Source organism: Akebia trifoliata, unplaced genomic scaffold, assembly GCF_017979445.1.
Source record: "Akebia trifoliata isolate Shusen 1 unplaced genomic scaffold, ASM1797944v1 Contig00514, whole genome shotgun sequence".
Classification (NCBI taxonomy): Eukaryota; Viridiplantae; Streptophyta; class Magnoliopsida; order Ranunculales; family Lardizabalaceae; genus Akebia; species Akebia trifoliata.
This window is the reverse complement of record NW_028237054.1, coordinates 1-21,264: the sequence shown is the minus strand read 5'-3', so window position 1 is coordinate 21,264 and position 21,264 is coordinate 1. Positions and strand designations below refer to the sequence as shown.

General features: G+C 37.3%; 1 protein-coding gene across 1 annotated transcript; it reads left to right on the top strand.

Moving 5' to 3' along the window:
• The first annotated feature begins 17,244 nt into the window (after positions 1–17,244).
• Positions 17,245–21,158, top strand: LOC147381403 (uncharacterized). Its single transcript, XM_086430466.1, has one exon. The coding sequence runs from the start codon at positions 17,710–17,712 to the stop codon at positions 20,812–20,814; it is 3,105 nt and encodes a 1,034-aa protein (XP_086286592.1). The 5' UTR covers positions 17,245–17,709; the 3' UTR covers positions 20,815–21,158.
• The last annotated feature ends 106 nt before the right edge of the window (positions 21,159–21,264 follow it).

The following is a 21,264-nucleotide window of genomic DNA, read 5'->3' as shown; positions in this document are numbered from 1 at the left end:
GCCTCCCTATGGGTAGTGGAAGCCATAAGTAAACCCCAAACTGAGATATTGGCTCCTGATTTCTTCAATTGCTTGATCACGGAGTCATCTTCTTCTATGTTTTTTTTTATAGGATCTTCTCTTTCTTTTCTTGCCAGGGCTGCCGGATTATCAACACAAAGTTCTTGTGGCTTAAAAACTCTTTCCCCTCGAGTCATATGTCTAACTTCATCACAGGAGAGAGGATAAGGTTCATCTTCTTCAGTCAGCAAGTATGGATCTTCATCTGTCAAAGGTACAGGGCTTTTTAAGTTTATCTGGGCCAACAGGTAACTGGTGAATGCGGGGCTACTGTATCGAGGTGGGGATAAACAATACGTATCATCTGAGGTTAAATCAAATGGTTCATAGTTTGTGGTGAAAACCTCATCAGTGAAGGCTATCCCGGCAAGAGGGTAACTAGGCGATTTGCCTTGGATGGGATGGATAAGAGAGACAGGATCGAATGGTAATGGTGTATGAGACACCATGTTCAAAGTTGGTGGAGGTTGATAGGTAGGTAGTGGATTAGTGGTGACATTCGGTGGGCTAAGGATTGTGATCTTTTTGTTATCGATTAGGTTTTGAATGGCATGGCGTAAGGTAATACATCGATCCGTGTGATGGCCAGGATTTTGATGGAACTCGCAGAACAAATTAGAATTGTGTCTAGCTGGCAAGGGATTAGGTAGAGGTCGGGGTTGGATAGGGGTAAGAAGCCCTTTTTTCACCAATTTGTGAAAAACTACAGTAAGACTCATCCCTAGATTGGTAAATTGACGCGGAGTTCGAGGTTGACTTGGGTGAGCCTGGTTATTAGTTCGGACTGGGGGTTGAGCTGGGATAGCTGACATGTTGGCTATGTAGACATGGTTGGTGCTAGGTTTAGAAACATAGGGTTTCTTAAGCTTGTTATCCGAAGAGTTAGAGAGGATCCCAGAGGCAAAAGCGTCCTCAAGTTGGCTTCCGGCTTGTAACAAAGACTCGAAAGTAGGGAGATATTGGGCCACTAAGTGCTGAGCATATCCTTGTGAGAGGTTCTTTAAGATGATCGCTACTTGTTCCTTTTCCAAAGGTCTATCCCACATTTGGGTAGCCTTGGCCCTCCAATGACCAATGAAATCAGTAAATGTCTCCCCATTTTTCTGCTTAGTTGCTTCCAAATCCCTTCTTGAGGTCTCAATCTCGGTACTGTACTTGTACTGATGCCATAAAGCCTTTGACATGCTCTCCCAGGTGCCCACAGTAACTGGATCTTGAGACATTAGCCAGCGTAGTGCTGATCCTGATAAAGTTCTCTGAAACAACAATGTCATATGTTCGTCGCTAAGTCCCATAGTGCGCATGTTAGTAACATACACCTTAAGATGTGTTTTTGCACACCCTATACCACTAAACTTATCCATTTCCGGCATTACAAACTTCTCTGGCAAATGAATTCTGGGGATGCGGTTCAAAGTTTCAATGCCTGCTGCAATTTCATCAATACCCTTTATACTCTTCATAGCTAATTCTAACTGAGACATTCTGTTAGCTAACATTGGGTTCTCATCAACATATTCTTCATCTCCGTCGAGTTCAAAGACTTCACGTGGACGTCTTTCTTCTACTTTCTTTCCTTTTGGATCATTTAGGGGATTAACCGTTGATTCTGATGTCTGTTCTAACATTTCCACTTTGCCTTTTATACTGTTGATATCGTTGGCAAAGGTTGCCAAGATCTTACGGATCTCTGTAAGTTCAGATTCTGAAGCCATCTCTGTTTGTTGACTTGGTACTGTAGCTCGTTCTAACTGACTGGACCTACGATTCCAACTAGGAGGTGGACGCTTGAGTTTGGGCGCAATGATAATCCTATATGACCCCATCAAAGGTAAATTTAGTCAATTTCAGTATTACCCTCTTGATAACATTTTAAGGAATCATTTTATTGAGGTTTGTGTACCAATCCATTAATTAATCCATTCACACAATGAATATTCAAAAAAGAAATCAATATTTATTTGAAAGAAAAAATAGCTTTATTGAAAACGATTGACAAATGAATGTTCTCATTAAAAACATCTTTCAACAAATTTGACTTGAACTATTTTTACATGGACGCTTGGCTTTGTCATGACGGTCATCAGGATTGCTGTCAGGCTTGACCCTCTTGGCTCTAACAACTGGCTCTTTAAATTCTGCCGGCCCGTCTGGATACCCTAAGGTGTGCTTGTTCCAGGCTTTCTCAATGAGGTGTACTAACTTTTCAGTTAATGGGTCGGGGGGAAAGAAAGCTTTGTGCTGAGGTAAATATAACTCTATGGGTACGTCGTACTATTCTAGGATCAAATTAGGATGGTAAAAAGATGTTTCTTCTAAATCGATCAGACGGACATAGTAGGATCCTTTGGTTCCTAGAACAGGGGAATCAGTCATCCACCAAGGACACCTAAAACCAATATGACAGGCAAGGTGAGAGTCTAACCATTTGTTCCAAGCTTTGACTGAGTTGTGACGCACTAACAGGTTTCTCTTGAAAAAGTGTTCTGGCCCATATTCGAGGTTTGATGAAACCTTTACGATTTTGAGACGATCACAAAGTCACATATAGAGTAAGTAGGGGCTTCCTTTGAAGCTTTCCCGCTCATCATTTTTATGGCATCTAAAAGCTGAGAAAGTTTCAGCTAGGATGAGAGGTACTGGGTTGGCTTTCCTTGAGAGTTGTGAGGCTATATCTATGAAGGACTCAGGGATAGTTTGGCCATCACTATTGGAGGTTAGCATGTATTGGGCTAGGATTCCTAGACAAAATCGATAATCTCTAGTGGCTCGCCAGGCTTCGGGTTTTACATTGATAGGATGACTGCTGGAGCGATACGGGCCCAGTAAAGGTACTAAGTCCAATCTCCCGTTATGAACTAGGGCCTTGGCTTCTTCCTTGGAAATGTTCAGTCCTGTGGCGAGGTCACCAGAATACCCGGTCTTCAATGAGGGCCTGACTAGGGGTCCCGGAGTGGATATCCCCATGATGCCACAATAGTCCTCATGAGTGGGGCATAAATGCATATACCCCATATGGAATATATGAAGGTGGGGGTTCCACCGCTTAGCCAAAGCGTGTAGGAGGTTCCAGTCTATCTCAAATTCATGGAAGTAAAGAGCACTCCTCAACATGAATCTCCCAAAATTGATCTTCTCTACAGGGTGTATTCCTACAATGGTTTTGACTAACTGTTCGATTGGGTTGTCGCCTGCGACTAGCATCCTGGTTTGACATAAAAGGGTATTTTAGTACTCTTCCAATGGTCCATGTAAAAGATCAATTTTTTATTTTCTTTTGGAAAATCTTATTCTTATGAAAAAAAATTTCTGAAAATTTTTTTCTGGAAAACATTTCTTCTAAAGAACACTTCTTTTAGAAAATAATCTTTTCTGGAAAATATTTTCTTTCTATAAACTATTTGTCTTCTTTTGCAAATTTAATATCCATTTTCAATTTAAATGGCTCGGCCCACTATGATTGTTGGATCGGGATGGACTGGGTCATTATTGTAAAAGAATGAATTCTTTATTGGGTCGGTGCACCCATTTTAATTTTCAAAAACAACATTTTTGATCCTTGAGGACAACCATACACTTTGATCTTACCATTCATATCACTCACATACATTCATCAATCAACAGGCTCCATTCAATAAACAACCCGGGAACACCCACGATAAGTTCGAGTCGTGACCTACTAGGAAGGTTTCTAGACTCTAAGCTTACTACGTGCAATGCATTTTTATCTGGCCACCCTTGCCCAAGCACACATATATACCTTTCGATACGTGGTGACTTGGTTTGATATACCGTATAGGTGATAATCTAAAATCTCAATTCATTTCTCTGAAGTCAAAAACAGCCAGTTTGATCTCCAGTTGAGAGGTGGCGCACAATGCTGAGCAAGGGCCCACTTAAATACCTCTTTTCTAGAATAGACGTAGTCTATCCCCCTCGTACAGTAGGGTACAGCGGGGCAAGATCTTGCTTAGGCACCAGTTTTGACCAAGAAATACAATTGATATACTTAGATTAGCTTTTATACCTACGGGTACAAGTCAAGGGTTGTAGCTTTCATAAATGGTTTGGCATCCCACGAGAGGACCGACCACGTACTAGTACTACGTTGGCAATCGGGACATGTGACTGTGTGGCTCACAATAGGTCAAAGGCTCAGGTCGCCCCAGCCTGGGTGCATCAATATATCTCTCAGAATCACCTGATCAGACGGTATTAATGCCCCCAGTTTGATATACCCTAAGGTACGTGACTAGAGTTGTGATTTTCATGAATGACGTCGCATCTCCGAAGAGACCGGGCCACGCACTAATGCCACATTGGCTATATGGGACGTGTAAGTGCACAAAACAGTAAACGTGCATGTGGTGTGTGCAAAACAGGGTGGGGTGTGCCCAGGGCCTTTTTCAAACACGTGGACCCATGGATCCAATCAAATCAATCATTACAAAAGGAATTACATGAATATTTAATCGAGATCAACACTATTCGAATCACATGATTGAAAATATATCAAGCATATATCTATGTTAAAAGCAAACATTTAATCCAAAATATTTATTCATGTATTTCAATCAAGGGTTATTTTGGGTGGCCCAAAATAATATGAAACTTCAAAGAGTATTGAATTAAAAATAGAACGATGATTGACGAGATCAAGGGCGATGTTTTGTTTTTTTTTTTTTTTTTAGAAAACAAATTGACTTTAAAATCAAAAGAGTTTTATAAAAGAAAATATATGTTTATTATTATTATTTATTTTCTAAAACAAAAAAAAAATTTCTTAATCAGTTCAAGGCTTTGATGGAAGTGTAATTCAATGTAAATTAATCCCTTTTAATTATCGAAAAATTGTCTGAAAATTGTAGAACACTTGCGAAATCCGATTTTTAATTCGAAACTGTTGATCAATGCTTTCCAACCAACAAAAATTTGCATTATAGGATTGGGGTGACCTACTGAAACCACATTGAGCAATTGGTCTTTAGAATCAATGATGATCTGTAGCCAATCCAATTGACATGGGTTACGAAAAAAGAAAAAAAACGCTCCCCATGATCATCTATTCATCTCAATCTAATCGGTTTCCGATTCTTAACCATCCAAAATCAAAAACAGCAAAGAAAACTAGAACCAATGATGCCAAAATTAATCAAGAGCCGAGAGAAAAAATCTATGAACTCCGAAGTCATGATTTTGGTAAAATCGATGGACTAGGATCCTGGTTTCTGCCCATTTCCAAATCGAAAGAAATAATCGAGATTCTCACGAAGAAGAAAGAAAACAAATCGAAAGATTTTAAAGATGATGTAACCAAACGTGATCGGGATTCTCATGAACAACCTGTAATAATTTGATCGGAGAAGAGAAAAAAAAACAAATCTGTCATGAAATTCCTTTTACAGAGAAAACCGATCCATATCGGGTTTGATTCGATCAAAACAGAATGATTCATGTCTCGATCTTGCAAGATCCGTTCAAGCCCTTGAGATTTCATGTCAATCCGAATTAGAACAGACTCTACACACTTTAGCCGAGAACAATCGTTAATTTTCATGGGAAATCTTTCAAACTAATCGGGTGTGATGATTTGCAGCTCCAAGCCTCTTCGTTGGAAGAAAAGAGTTGTTTCCCTAGATCGTGAACCGATCTAATTGGTCAATATCGACCGGATTGGAAGACCAAAGCCGATCGGTCTCTGATCTGGTTTGGTTGGAGACGACGCCATTAACAGGAGAGAAAGAAGAGATAAAAGAAAAAAAAAGAAATAAAAATTAATTAAAACCAAGGGGTTTAAAGTAAAAGGATTTTTTTTATTTTACTCAATGCACCCAACCCAATCATTTTACCCCTCTTTGTTACACACAGCAAAACGACTTTTTTCATTCATTTTTTTTTACTTCTCTTGCTTGCTGCCAATGGACAGCACAATCACATATTAAAAAAATTGTTAAACAATCGATTGAACAAAGATCCGAGAACATATTTAATTGAAAAAATTTTATTAAAAAAAAAAATCTAAAAAATCACATGATCCACAATCATCGTACCATCGCTAATAAAATCATTCCTTTGAATTCTCGCATTATTTGGGGCCATTTCGAATGATCCCCGATTGAACCATACAGATGATATTAGGATATTCAAGAACGAATCACATGATCTATGATTAAGCCAAAAGAATATAAAAAACATAAATAAATAAAATACAATAAACAAATAATCAACTAACTAAAAATCAAATAAAAAAGGTCCTATTAGCGACGTATCCCATACTTGGGGCGTTTCAAGTTTGATCCTCAATGTCCCCAGTGGAGTCACCACTGAAAGCGCCTTCGATCCGCGGGGTGCGCGGATCCGCTTTTGACCCTTGAGGTTTGGGAGTCGCCACCTAGTTATTGTGGTCTAGGAACCAAATTGACTCTAAAATGGATAAAAACTAATCTACTACAGAAAATCTGAATCCGGGGATCATGTTACAGGGTTGGAAGGTGTTAGGCACCAACCCCGCTCGGCCATTGCCGGTCTCTACTTATCCCAAATAAATCTACATCGCTAATGACAAACCTAGATTAAAAAATAATAAAAAAAACTTACCTTCGATCTGCAAAACTGCTATTCCCTCAGATCTGGTGAAAATGGCTCCTTGTACCGTATTCCTTATTTCGTTTTATCTCCGGATCTGATTTCTGATCTCCAAGGTAAGGTATCTCCTTCTTGGATCTGGGTGCTTCGAATTTGTTGTAGATTTTTAGGATGTTTTTGAAGGGTTTTTGAGTGTTTTTTAGGCTAAAATCAGAACAAGGGTGTTAGATAAGGAGTTGAGGCTCCAAAATTAGGGTTTTGGAGAGGTTGTGGAGGCTTCTTCACCTACTTTTCCTAGGGTTTTTTCTTTGATACGAAAATAGGGTGTGGAGGCTCCTATTTATAAATTTTTTAGAAGCATTAGGGTTTGATTAGGGTTTCTTTTAGGGTTTCAATTAGGATTTTGACTTAGTCTTTAGGGTTTTAATTTAGGATTTTGACTTTAGTCTTATGAGATTGACTTGATTAGTTTAGATTGGGGTTTTGATTTAGGGTTTTGACCTTAGTCTTATGAGATTGACTTGATTAGTTTAGATTAGGGTTTTGATTTAGGGTTTTGACTTTAGTCTTATGAGATTGACTCGATTAGTTTAGATTAGGGTTTTGACTTTAGTCTTATGAGATTGACTTTAATATTTGACTCTAGTCTTACTTAATTGACTTTAATTTTGACTTTAGTCTTATTTGATTGACTTTAATATCTTGACTTTAGTCTTGCTTGATTGACTTTAAATTTTTGGAGAACCCCCCTCTATTATATTTTTGATTCTTTGGACCCCCAAATGGAGGGGTCCTTAAAGAAATATCTTGCGAACCATCAACAATTTTTCTTGAAAGCTTGATTGATCAATTTTTTAGTTTAAATTTTATAATTAATTTTATTAATGTTTCACTTTACATTATTTAATGATTTATTTATTAATTTCGAAAATTTTAATTATTAAAATTGTGAAATTATCATTTTATCCTCGGAGAGGATTTTTTACGTTTTAAGTCGTTTTTCAATGTTCCAGAATGTTTTGGAATCAGTTTTTCGTAAGGAATTCAATGGGAATGTTGGTTTTTGTCATTTATGAAGTTTTTTGTATGAAATGGTCGTGAACTTTATGAGGGGTATTTTCGTAATTCTGTCAAATTTTGTGAAAATTGATGAAGTGATTTACTTGATTTCGATTTGTTGTTTTATATGTTTGAGTGGATTTTCCTAAGCGTAATGCAGGCTCTCGGGTTGTTTTGATGTTAGGGGTATTTTGGTAATTTAGTCATTTTTAGTGATTTTTATCGTGAAGCTTCTTTTTAGTTTGCAAGATGATGATTTCTATGTTTCTGGGGTCGTATTTTCCTAGTGTAGCGTGGTTTCTAAGTTTTGTCAGTTCGAGATACCTCATCCGGATTTCTGAAATATATCTGGTAACAAAATAAAGCATTGGAATAGACATCCATCATTGGGAACCTTTGCGATCGGGTTGACGACTTGATTAATCAAGCGGATGCAAAAATGGGGTGTCTACAATTTCTTAGAGTGAGTTCGAAAAAACCTTCAATTTATCCAAGAATAATTTTATTAACTTAGGATTTAATTCAAAACTTAGCATCCTGTCTAAGGTAGTGAGAAGGGTGGATGTTCATTTTACTACTTTGAAGGGACTTTATCTGTGATATTTCAATGTACTCACATTTTTATACTTGATGGCTTTTAACCTACTTATAACTTTGAATCTGTGATTCTTTGTTTCTTTCGTTCGAGGTATCTTTTCCTTTTCTTACACTTTTTCTTTTCTTTTCCACTCTTTTTTCACTTTTTTTTAAACAAAAGTAGGCAGTCTTTTTCAAGGTATCCAGTCTATTTCAATGATTGTTGTTCAAGATATATTCAATCCAGTTCTATTTTTTTCTAATCAATCAACAAAATGAACAAGGAAGTCAAAGTTCATCAAACCTAGTTTTCCTTATACTCTAAGTAAAAAGAAGGTAAAAGCTCACTCAATTCAACCTAGACTCTTGGTAATATTGTTAGAATTAACTACAAACAAAAGGTAACTTTGCTCTAATTTTTACCTAAGAGAATTATGAATAAAGACTCAATATCAAAGCTTCAAACTAAATACTGATTTAATATTTTTAACCAAGTGCTTAAATATATAAGCTAAGATCTTGAACAAAATACAATAAAGCTGCCAATATAATATTTTTCAAAAATTTTAAATTTTTATGAATTTTTTAAAAGAAAAGAAAATAGGTGAAAATCTGACCTATACACCCCTAAACACAAACATGATACTGTCATCAATATTTCAACATGTACATGCATATGCAAAACTAAAATTGACAAAAGGAATTGAAGTAGGTTGGATAGCACCTGAGAAAGACCTTAAAGTCCTGTTGATACTAATATAATGTCTCCTAAACTGAAACAACACACCATTCACCACTGACAGCATATGTTGTATGAAGTCGAGAGGTATTGTGCTCATAACCTAGGCAAATGGTTCCTAGGCTATATTGGATAAACACACAAGATAAAATAACTACTAAAAATAAAATGTAGGTTGCCTCCTACTAGCACTAAGTTTTATATCTTCAGCCAGACTTTTGGGTGTTGAGGGTCTCAACTCGAATTACTTGGATTGCTTCCCAAGTAGTGCTAGGTTTAATGTCTTCTATCGGACCTATGAAAAGGTATTATTGAAAGAATTTTCTTGTCATCAAATTTGATTGACACCTTAATTCATTTTCCATCCCGTGTGTAATTTAGACAGATTTCTATGGCTCGAACAATATGGAAATTATATTGCAAAATACCCAACACCTTACTTATGTCCTTTAAAGAATTCACCTCTTTGAAAAAAATTTCAACTACCGTGTTCCTTGTGAAGATAAAGATTATAGGACCAATAGGGTCCTTATAATTCTTTGAAATTATAGGTGGGAAGAAGCATATGTTTTAATCGATTTCTAAAGAGGTTTCACTATTGGTAGTGATTAAACTCTTAGGAGCTGGTGCAAATGGAGGATCGAAATTGATTCTTATTTTCTCTAATACAAGATTGTCTTTAAAGAATGAATTGATAGACAACTCCTAATGAATTTCTTCTTCCTTCAGAGGTTATTCCAAAGATTGACTTTGTGGAATTGTTTCTTCTAAGAACGGATCACTCTCTTCTAAAGAGATAGTTTGTTGCTCTAGTTGTAATTCCATCTTCCCTATGGTTGGTGTTGTAACTTGATTGATGTCTATATTATCTTCGAAGGGAAGTAGGTTATCAATTATGGATGGATAATTATGGAGTTCCTCTTGGAATTGAAATTAGTTACCAAAGGTATCTTGAAAAAATAGGAGATTTTTTAGGATGGGGATATCTTCATTTTCAAATTGATTAAACTTCCCTTAGTCTTCTTAAGATAGCTTTAGGTACCTTAATTGGGTCTCCATATGAATTAGGGCTTGAGCATTCTCTTATTTTTATTAGAAAAGTTGTTATTGTTGCTGATTTAGTAACTCTTTCATCATGGAGTCTAATGTGATTGGTGGTTTAGAAATTAAAGTAAGACAATTATACATCGATTGAGGCTCTATGAATGGTTGAAAGTTTGAGTAAGATTGTTGAGGAATTATTGAGTTGTCATGCGTATGGTTGCCGAAAAAACTATCCTTAGTGTACTCGTTATACCTAAATGAGAAATTTGGAAGGGACGAACTTTTCGAATGATATGGTTGACTGAACGAGTTAGAAGACAACGTCGAATAATAATTGTACTCATGAAAGATTTGAGACTGCCTATTCCTCATGATGGATAAGTTTGAACAATACTCGGTTATGTGATCATAACAATTACACAAGACACATAAGGATCGTATTCCTCTATCTACTCTGTAGGTATAAAATTTTTGACGAAGTCTTTACAAATTTTATAAATAAAAATAAAGTCCCTAAAGTTATAAATAGGTCTTGGAGCCAAATTGAGTCCATTAACTAAGAACGGCCCCCGTGCAAGTTTAGTTTTTGGGCTTTCGTAGCCATGATCCTATAAATTCAAGTGATCCACATTAAATATTGGGCCTTACACCAAAATAAATGAGTTTGGCCCAATAATAGTTCATAGAATCCTCAAAATTAGATTTGGACAAATTTAGCCTTTTAAACAAATCAATTAAACCCCTTTAAGTGGGGGTATTATTGGAAAGCTAAATTACCTTTAAGTTTATAAATACAAGAGTCTTTCTCATTGAGGAGGGATCTGGATCACTTTCCCTCATAAGACAGAAGCTCTCCCTCTAGAGAAGAAGAAGCTCTCAAGCCCTCCTTCAAAGACAAAGTAAAAGTTCTTCAGAGATTCAGACTCCGATTAAAGAGAAGATCAAGCATAAAGCCCTTATCTGGAAGTCAAGAAAACATTCTCAACCGATAAAGCGTGAAGCCCAGAGAGAAGAAAATCTACAGAAGTCTTTATAGAAGATCAAAACAAAACAAAGCCAACGTTAAAGCATCCTTCTCAGTCGATGAAACGCGAAGCTCGGAGAAAAGAAAAAGTACATACATCATCATCGTCTTTTTGTACTTGACTTTTAATCAGAGGAAACACTGAGATCTATATCTACTTTTCATCAAAAATCAATAAAATCATTTGTGATTATATTTCACGAATCTCAAAGTAGATCTGTTGAAATTTATTGTCGAAAAATTTATGGCACGCCCGGTGGGACCATCTCCACCTTTCATCTTTTAGTCAACTACTAAAACATCAATCAAAACATCGATGGCATCTCGCAACGTCAACGCTATAGCATCAGCTACTATTAAGAAAGGTAAGAAAATCAGTTCTTCAAACCTTGAATCTACCCAGGTTATTAGTCGTGATCATCACGTAACTCGAACAATGACAAAAATCGACGAATCTAAGTTGGTGGAGCCTCTCCAGCATCATTCCAAGAAACGTGCCACAAAAACGACACTCACAATGAAGGCATAGTGGGCGGACATTATAGAAGACGATTTGTCAGATTCTAGATCTGATTCGAAGTCAATTGAGAGGTCATCTAGATCTCTATCGATCACTTCTCCGTCACAAACTCACACCTCTATCAGAGCAGTGATGACAGTTGGAGCGCTAACAATGGAAGAACAAGTTGCTCAGATGGTAGACACCATCAACAAATTGACAAAGGCAATAAAGGTCAAAGACATCCAGATTGCAACCCTTGTTAGTCGTTTGGAACATAAAGACAATGAGAATGAATCGTATTAGACCTTCGCATCCTCCAGGATTCACTCCTGAAGGGTACACGACTTCGAGTGAAGAAGAACGAGAAGACTATGCTGGCTCATGTAAAGTTACGCGATACCTACCACAGGGGTTTGTTGCCTCACTTTCTGTTCAACAACTGCAAGTAATGATTACTAACACCATTCGTGTTCAGTATGGGGGCATGCCACAATCCTCATTGGTCTATTCCAAATCCTACACTCAATGCATCAAACAAATACGTCTTCCAGCAAGATATCAACCGCCAAAATTCCAACAGTTAGAAGGAAAAGGCAATTTAAAGTAGCATATTACCCACTTCATCGAAACTTGCAACAACACCTGTACATTCGGTGACTTCATGGTAAAATAATTCATTCGTTCCCTTCATGACAATACGTTCGATTGGTACATCGACTTGGAATCCAATTCAATAGACAGTTGGGATCAACTTGAGAGAGTGTTCTTCGGTCACTTCTATAGCACTAGAAGAACGGTAAGTATGGTAGAGCTTGCTGTCATCAAACAAAGAAATGATGAACCAGTCATCGAGTATATAGAGCGCTAGAGAAATCTTTTCCTCAACTGCATGGATCGACTTTCTCAATCTTCTACTATAGCGATGTGTGTTCAAGGGATGCACTGGCAACTCCTTTACATCCTAAAAGGAATTAAGTCACATACTTCCGAAGAACTAACTACTCGTGCATACGACATGGAGTAGAGTATAGCTATGCATCAAACTCCACGACCAAGCGAGTCTCGAAGGCAAGAAAAGAAGGATGAAAATCCTTCAAAACTAAAGAAGTCTTGTCTACCACCACTAGCAAACCAGTCAAGATCATAGGTAAAAGAAGAGAAGATCAGCCACGAGCTGATTTTACACAAGAAAAAGGAAAATCTTGGAAAACTCTCAAAGAGCTTGACGCAAAAGAGTACCATTTTCCTGATGCTAACGTATTGGGCATGTTCGAAGAGCTGCTGAAATTAAAACTCATTGAACTTCCAATACCCAAACGACCTGAGGAAGCAAGTCGCGACAATGATCCAAAGTATTGTCGCTATCATAGGGTGATTAGTCACCCGATTGAAAAATACTTCGTCTTTAAAGAAAAAATTATGGATTTGGTACGTCAAGGGAAAATTGAACTTGACTATGTCGAAAATGTTGTTACTTCCAACATGACCTCTGTCACCTTTGGATCTTCTGATCCAATACTCTTGGTAAGTCAGTATGCAACGCAGACTCCATCTCCTCAGATCACCAAAGTTTTACCTAAGCTACCACAACTCATGTCCATATATTCGGACGTTGAAAAGGCCCATCCCATCTGGGGGCATGGCCAAATAAAAGAAAAATTATCACATTTCCCACTCCACCTCAACAAGGACTACAATCTTATTCGACTTTAAATTCAAAGTAGAATATCTCACAGTCTGCTTCGATTGATAACAAAGGGTGGACAGTTGTTACTCGTCGAAAAAGACGTTCTACACATGTGCCAACTCCTCCTATCCCAAAGCCAAAGAGAAAGAGAAGAAAGTCAAAATCAAGTACAGGGTCAAAGAAATGAAAAATAGCAACAAAGAAGAAGGCTTTCCGAGTTCTACCCACAGACCACGAAGACATCCTTCAGCAACCTCCCCGTGTGTCGGTTACTCTTCTAGAATTCTTACCCAAGAAGTTCTTGAAGGAAGTTTGCACGGTTTCATGTCATCAAGTGGAAGCGGAAGTGCTACTAGATGATATTGATGATAGGTCCAAAGAACATCCTATTAATTCCAATGATGGAGATCAGCGACTTGAGAAAGAAAATAGCACCTCGAAAACAGAAGATTCGCAAGTTAACTTGAATTTCTCCAATGAACTCCAAAAAGTTCAGCATACTTCATAGCAAAGCTCAACTGAATCAAAACAGGAAGTTCAACCTGACATAGATCCACAACAAGACAGTATGTGCATGGCCATAATTACCTTCACTGATGAGGATCTCCAATTAAGGTCTCGACTTCACAATAGGCCTCTTTACGTCACAGGTTATGTGAGGGAGAATAAAGTTCAAAGAATCCTCCTGGATTCTGGTTCTGTGATTAACATCATGCCAATTCGTACCATGAAACAAGTTGGGATCTCGTCGGATCAACTTGCTCGTAGTAAGTTGATGATCCAAGATTTCAACTTGGGTGGCCAGAGAGCCATCGACATGATAAGAGTCAAGCTCTCTATCGTAGATTTGGAATCAACAACGTTCTTCCACGTGATTGATTGTAAAACTTCATATCATTTACTTCTCGGTCGACCGTGGCTGCATGAAACTGGGGTAGTACTATCCATGTGACATCAATGCTTTAAGTATTACCAAGATGTTGTGCAGAAATGTGTAATAGCGTTTGCGTTTAAAATCTGCGTTTTCATTGTAAATCACTGTTTGATTAGAGAAGCTACGTTAAAAAATTACATTTTGAACGCAAATATGAGAAGCTCTTGCAACCCACTTTTTCTTTTGTTGCAGGAGAAGCAAACATCGAAAAAATGATTTAAGCAAAAAGACGTTAATACCCCCGATCTTCTTTTCTTTTCTTCTCTGTGACGGAACCCTCTCTCTCTCACACACACAGCACACACACACACAATCTCTCTCTCTCTCGCACAGATATCTCTCTCTTCTTCTCTTCGCTATCGATAGAAACTCAAACACACACGCACAGCTCTCTTCTACTCACACACACAGAGAAGGTAGAGAAAAAGTATGAAATGTGAATTGAGTCAAAGTTGCAGCCAACCAATATGCACCTCAAATTCAAAACTTGGAAAACGAGTTTGATGTGTTCTTATTCTATAAAAAAGCTATAAAATGTGTTTATAGCTCGACATGTCATGTCTAAAAGCACAAGTATATTGTTTCCATAAAAAAAAATAATAATCTTTTGATAATCTCTTTCTAGAAATGTCTGCCATATATTTAATTAGCTCATTAGCCTTATGATATTTGAAATATCTCTACGATTTTGAAGAAAACTCGATATAAAAATAAAATGATTAAATTTATGAGTAAAAAATATTAAATCTAACAAGTAAAAGTCATTAATCGAACTACAAATTAGAAGGAATAGGTCAATTTTGTTGATTTGGTTTGGTTTCACATGCCTAAAATTAGAACTTAAATAATACCTTGGTTTGGGTTATGTTAATGAGAACCTTGGAATCATACCTAGCCGAAGGTTACAAGTACTTTATATACAATAGATAGTCATCAAGATGGGCATATTTTTTTAATAAAGAAAAAAAGACGAGTATATGATAAAATAAATAAACATTTTTGGATGAAAAAATCCAACTTGTAGTTTGTCGAATGAGAATTGATACCAACAATGATTTCTTTAATTAAATTAAATGTCTTATAAAATATCTTAGAAAATTATAGTATGGTGTAAAAAAAAGATAAAATGTTTTTAAAATATTTATATCTATATATATAGTTTTATATTTTAATAAAAGTATGTTTATTTTAAAATATTTCTTAGGTTTTTATTTTTTTAAACGGTAAACTTGTTTTTAATGAAATTGGTTACTTTGTACTAACTCGATTGTACCAAATCTATCATATCATCAACCAAAGACTTTACTCACTAAGCTAACTAGTAGTGGCATTGTTGGTAAGTGGGAGGAGGGCAACACGAGGACTTCCGACCATTAGACATGTTTTTGTTAAATTAAATTAATACCTTTGTTCTAAATAAAATAAAATAGGGGTGCACATGGTTCGGATTTTGGCAAAATTGGAACCGAACCAAACATGATCGGTTCTACAAATTTGAAATCGAACCAATCCAATTACCCTATAGAACCGAACCAATCCAATCCAATCTTGGTTCGGATCGGTTCTCGATTTTCATACTTATTGAAGATAGATACCTTTTTCGTCAATCCAAGCATTCTATCTCTTCCAATCTTCAAACCTTAAAAATAAGTAGGACTTTTTTAAATGTGGACTTTGGGATAATAAAAAAATTAAAAGGAAGAAGAAGAAATAAATAAAAATCTGAAAATTTTATTTTTTAAATAATTATACATATATATATATATAGGGAAATGTTCAGCACCCTAAGTTTTACCACACACTTTAACAAACGTTTTTTGTCCTACATGGGTTAGAAGTTTTGGAATGGGCTGATTTTTGGTGAGGATGATCTCTATGATTAGAAGATCATCCTCCCCAAAAATCAGCCCATTCCGAAATGTTTAGCCCCATGTTTACAAGTTGAAAAATCATGGATCGTCCATTTTTTGTAAATCATTTTTGATGGGGTTAGAAGTTTTGGAATGAGCTGATTTTTGGTGAGGATGATCTCCTCATCATAGAGATCATCCTCACCAAAAATCAGCCCATTCCGAAACTTTTAACCCATATAGGACAAAACGTGTTTGTTAAAGTGTGTGGTAAAACTTAGGGTGCCGAATGGGACCCATATATATATATAATTGGTTCGGTTTTATTATATCCTAATCCGGAACCGAACCAAATTAATCGGATTTTTTTTCTTCGATCCGTACCCGAACCGTGTGTGTGTTTAATCCAAACCAATCCAATCCAAAAGCTTCGGATTGGTTTGGATCTCGGATTTACCCAATCCAATGTGCACCCCTAAAATAAAATTTTCAATTATCAAAAGGAGGCTCAATTCGAAATGATGGTAGATTAAAAATTGACCAATTAATTTTAGGTGAATAGAGTAATCAGTTAATTGCATATATCCACAAAATGTCATTTTATATGGTAAACCTGTCCAAAGAGTACTTGATATAAGACATGAAACTTTTGTATTAATGATAAAGTTGGATTAAGAAACATCTAAAAAGGGCATTCTATCTCATTCCCTATAAAAATAGCATAATCATGCAAATCAAAGGTACACAAATTCTATACATTAAAGGAGAATTCACAAGAGCAAGGGAGCATCATCATGAAGGTTGTGATTCTCGAGATAATGGAAAAAACCCAAAATTTGAGTGACCATATATACCCTCACTTTTATATTTAAAATGAATATAATTAGGGTGAATTCTTTTTTAAAAGCCCAATAAAATTGTAATTCCCCGGGCATCGATAATCACATCACATCACTTACTTTTTCAAAATGATAAAATATCATTTTTACTAAGTAATAATAAAAAAATCTTTTAATTAATATTTTAGATTACAAATAAGCCCTTTTGATACATACAAACACACCACCTTCTGATTTATCTCATGGAAAGTTTATATTGAATTTTCTTGAAACATCAATGGTCAAGGGCACACTGCAACTTGTTTTTTGAGAACAAGATGCCCAAATTATGTGGAGAAAGGTCACTAAATCCCAAAGTTCAATAATCTCAAGGGTTTTTGGCAAGATATTGAAGCTGATTTTAGTCTCTAACAGTCAAAGGGTATGTTACGAGTTTGAAAACAGAGGGGCATCTCAAATATTCAGCAAAACGAAGAGGGGGTACATGACTATATGTATGTCTTAATAGCCCTAGTGGTCTGAAATCTCAAAAAAGTAAACTAAAATCCTCAACAGGCCTAGGGTTTTGTTTTTCCACTAAGTCCTAGAAAATAAAAGAAGAGCCAACAGAGCCATCCTTTTCAAACTTCAAACCCTAAAACCGGTAATCTCACATATTGAATTTGTTTTAAATCTTCTGTGGAGTTTGTGGGATTTTAAATCCCAAAATCAAATTTTTATTGATTAAATTTGTTGTTGAGCAAGATTTCGGTTGAAATTAAGCAAATTTTTATTTTTATTTTCAAGTTTTGTTCGAAAGGTTTAATTTTGATGGAGGATTTTGATTGTTCGAAAATCCGAAACATTTGCATACTTGCCCATGTCGATCATGGGAAAACTACACTTGCAGATCATCTAATTGCAGGCTCTGCTGGTGGTTTACTCCACCCGAAGCAAGCAGGCCGTTTAAGGTTCATGGATTACCTCGACGAAGAACAAAGACGAGCCATAACAATGAAGAGTTCTTCAATTTCTCTCAAATACAATAACTACTCTATTAATCTCATAGATTCTCCCGGTCATATGGACTTCTGCAGCGAGGTCTCAACCGCTGCTCGCCTTAGTGACGGAGCCTTAATCTTGGTTGATGCTGTCGAAGGGGTCCATATACAGACACATGCTGTCCTTCGTCAAGCGTGGATAGAGAAACTCACACCTTGTTTGGTTCTCAACAAGATCGATCGTTTGATCTCCGAACTGAAACTTAGTCCAATGGAAGCTTATAACAGACTTCAAAGGATCGTTCACGAGGTTAATGGGATTATTAGTGGATACAAGTCGGAGAAATATTTAACCGATGTTGATTCATTACTTGCAGGACCTGTAACTGAGATGGGTGATGAGAATTATGAGTTTGTGGAGGATGATAACGAAGAAGATACTTTTCAACCCCAGAAGGGAAATGTGGCTTTTGTTTGTGCTTTAGATGGTTGGGGTTTTCGTATTAATGATTTTGCCAATTTCTATGCTTTGAAACTCGGGGCGAGTGTAGCCACGTTGCAGAAGGCTTTATGGGGTCCTCGATATTTTAACTCGAAGACTAAGATGATTGTGGGAAAGAAAGCAATCAGTGGTGGGAGTAAAGCGGCAGCCCGACCCATGTTCGTGCAGTTTGTGCTTGAGCCACTATGGCAGGTTTATCAGAAAGCTCTTGAATCTGATGGGGATAATAAAGGGGTGCTTGAGAAAGTTATTAAATCATTTAATTTATCTGTACCTTCTCGTGATCTTCAGAACAAGGATCCTAAAGTTGTGCTTCAAGCTGTCATGTGTCGTTGGCTTCCTTTGTCAGATACAATCTTATCAATGGTGGTTCATTGTATGCCTGACCCAATTGGGGCTCAGTCTATTCGAATCTCGCGATTGCTTCCAAAAAGAGAGGTTTTAGATGATGAGACTAACTTGGATGTGCTTGCGGAGATTAAGCATGTGTGGCAATCTGTTGAAGCTTGTAATTCTAGCCCTGAAGCACCATGTGTTGCTTTCGTATCTAAGATGTTTGCTGTTCCATTGAAAATGCTTCCCTCGAGAGGCCCCAATGGGGAAGCTGTGAACAATTCATTGGAGGAAGTTGGCGAATCAGATGAGTGCTTCCTTGCATTTGCAAGGATTTTCAGTGGGGTTGTTTATTCAGGGCAAAGAATCTACGTGCTTTCGGCCTTATATGATCCATTGAAAGGAGAAGAAACGATGTATAATAAACATGTTCAAGAAGCTGAATTGCAGTCCTTATACATGATGATGGGGCAAGGTTTGAAACCAGTTGGGTCTGTCAAGGCAGGAAATGTGGTGGCAATACGAGGCCTGGGACAGCATATCTTGAAGAGTGCAACATTGTCATCGACAAGAAATTGTTGGCCTTTCTCAAGTATGGTGTTCCAAGTTGCACCTACTCTAAGGGTAGCAATTGAACCATCTGATCCGAGTGATATGGGTTCTCTATTGAGAGGATTGAGGCTTTTGAATCGCGCAGACCCTTTTGTTGAGGTTACAGTTTCTGCGAGAGGGGAACAGGTGTTGGCAGCTGCTGGAGAGGTTCATCTTGAGAGATGCATAAAGGATTTGAAAGAGAGATTTGCAAAGGTAAGGTTGGAAGTCTCACCGCCTCTTGTCTCTTATAAAGAGACCATTGAAGGGGATGGATTCAATCCAGCAGAGAATCTGAAAGTGTTGATGGGGACCTCGGATTGTGTTGAGAGGACAACTGCCAATGGAAGATGTATTGTCCGAGTGCAAGTCTTGAAGCTTCCCCCTGCTTTTACAAAGGTCCTTGATGAAAGTTCTGATCTACTTGGGGACATTATAGAAGCCAAACCAGGACAAAGAAACAAAAGCTTGGATGATACACACAGAGTAAATGACAAAAACCCAATTGATGCACTTAAAAAACACATGTTGGATGCTATAGAGAGAGAAATTGAGTCTAGTAGTAAAGAAATTGATAAAGATAGAGCTGAGAAATATAGATGTTTGTGGTTACAATTTCTCAAGAGGATCTGGGCACTTGGGCCCAGGCATGTTGGTCCTAACATCCTCTTTGTTCCGGATTTCAAACAAGGGAGTGGTGATTGCTCTATTCTTATACGAGGTTCCGCTCATGTATCTGAAAGGTTGGGGTTTGTGGATGTCAGGACAAGAGTCAAAGACATGATTCCTGAGGAATCTTTAACAACAACCAGCTCTCGAAATGTGGAGGCGGCAAAGAGTCTTGAGAGCAGTGTTGTATCAGGGTTCCAACTAGCTACAGCAGCTGGACCATTGTGTGATGAACCTATGTGGGGTTTGGCATTTCTTGTTGAAGTTTATATTAATCCATTAGGAGACCGATCTGATGAGTCTGATCCTTATTATAGCCAACAAACAGATCAATATGGCGTCTTTACTGGACAGATTATGACGGTTGTAAAGGAAGCATGTAGGGCGGCCATGCTTCAAAAGAAACCTCGAATTGTGGAAGCCATGTACTTTTGTGAGTTGAACACTCCAACTGAATATTTGGGACCCATGTATGCTGTTCTTTCTAGGAGGCGGGCTCGGGTATTGAAGGAAGAGATGCAAGAGGGGTCCCCATTGTTCACTGTGCATGCTTATCTACCGGTTGCCGAAAGCTTTGGGTTTGCGGATGAACTTAGAAGATGGACATCTGGAGCTTCTAATGCCCTACTTGTATTTAGTCATTGGGAAGAACATGCGGAGGATCCTTTCTTTGCACCCAAAACCGAAGAGGAGATTGAAGAGTTTGGGGATGGTTCTAATGTTCTACCAAATACAGCAAGGAAGCTTATTGATGCTGTGAGGCGCCGGAAAGGTCTTCCGGTGGAGGAAAAAATAGTCCAACATGCTACGAAGCAGAGAACCCTTGCTCGGAAAGTGTGAAAAAATGTTGATCACAGCTCTTAAAGAAATGTAAGTTGATATAAAATATATCTGTTCAAACTCATTTACAGTATCCGTTTGATTCTTTATGTGACCTATTGAGATGGGTTTTACTATTTATAATGGAACAAAATACAATTATTTGGAGTTTCCGAAGAAATGCAAGTTCATTCCTTGTTCTTCAATTCATAGGAAAGGGAATGGTATAAATGTATGTGTCCAAACTCAATTTAATGTATTAGTCTGATTCTTTTTGTGACATGGTGATGGATTTTATTATTTACTTTTAAGAGTAATTTTTTTTTTAACATTTTAGCCTATCGAGGCTAGTGTGTGACTCAGAATAGTAAACTAGGTGATCGTGGGATAGGAGTGGACTCCAAACTTGGTAGAGAATATTGTGTTTAAAAAGCTTCCTTTCCTTTTCAGCTCCTCAATTGAGTGATAAGG

Excerpts from the sequence above, each read along its gene's own strand:
- LOC147381403 (XM_086430466.1), top strand. The coding sequence starts at position 17,710 with ATGGAGGATTTTGATTGTTCGAAAATCCGAAACATTTGCATACTTGCC.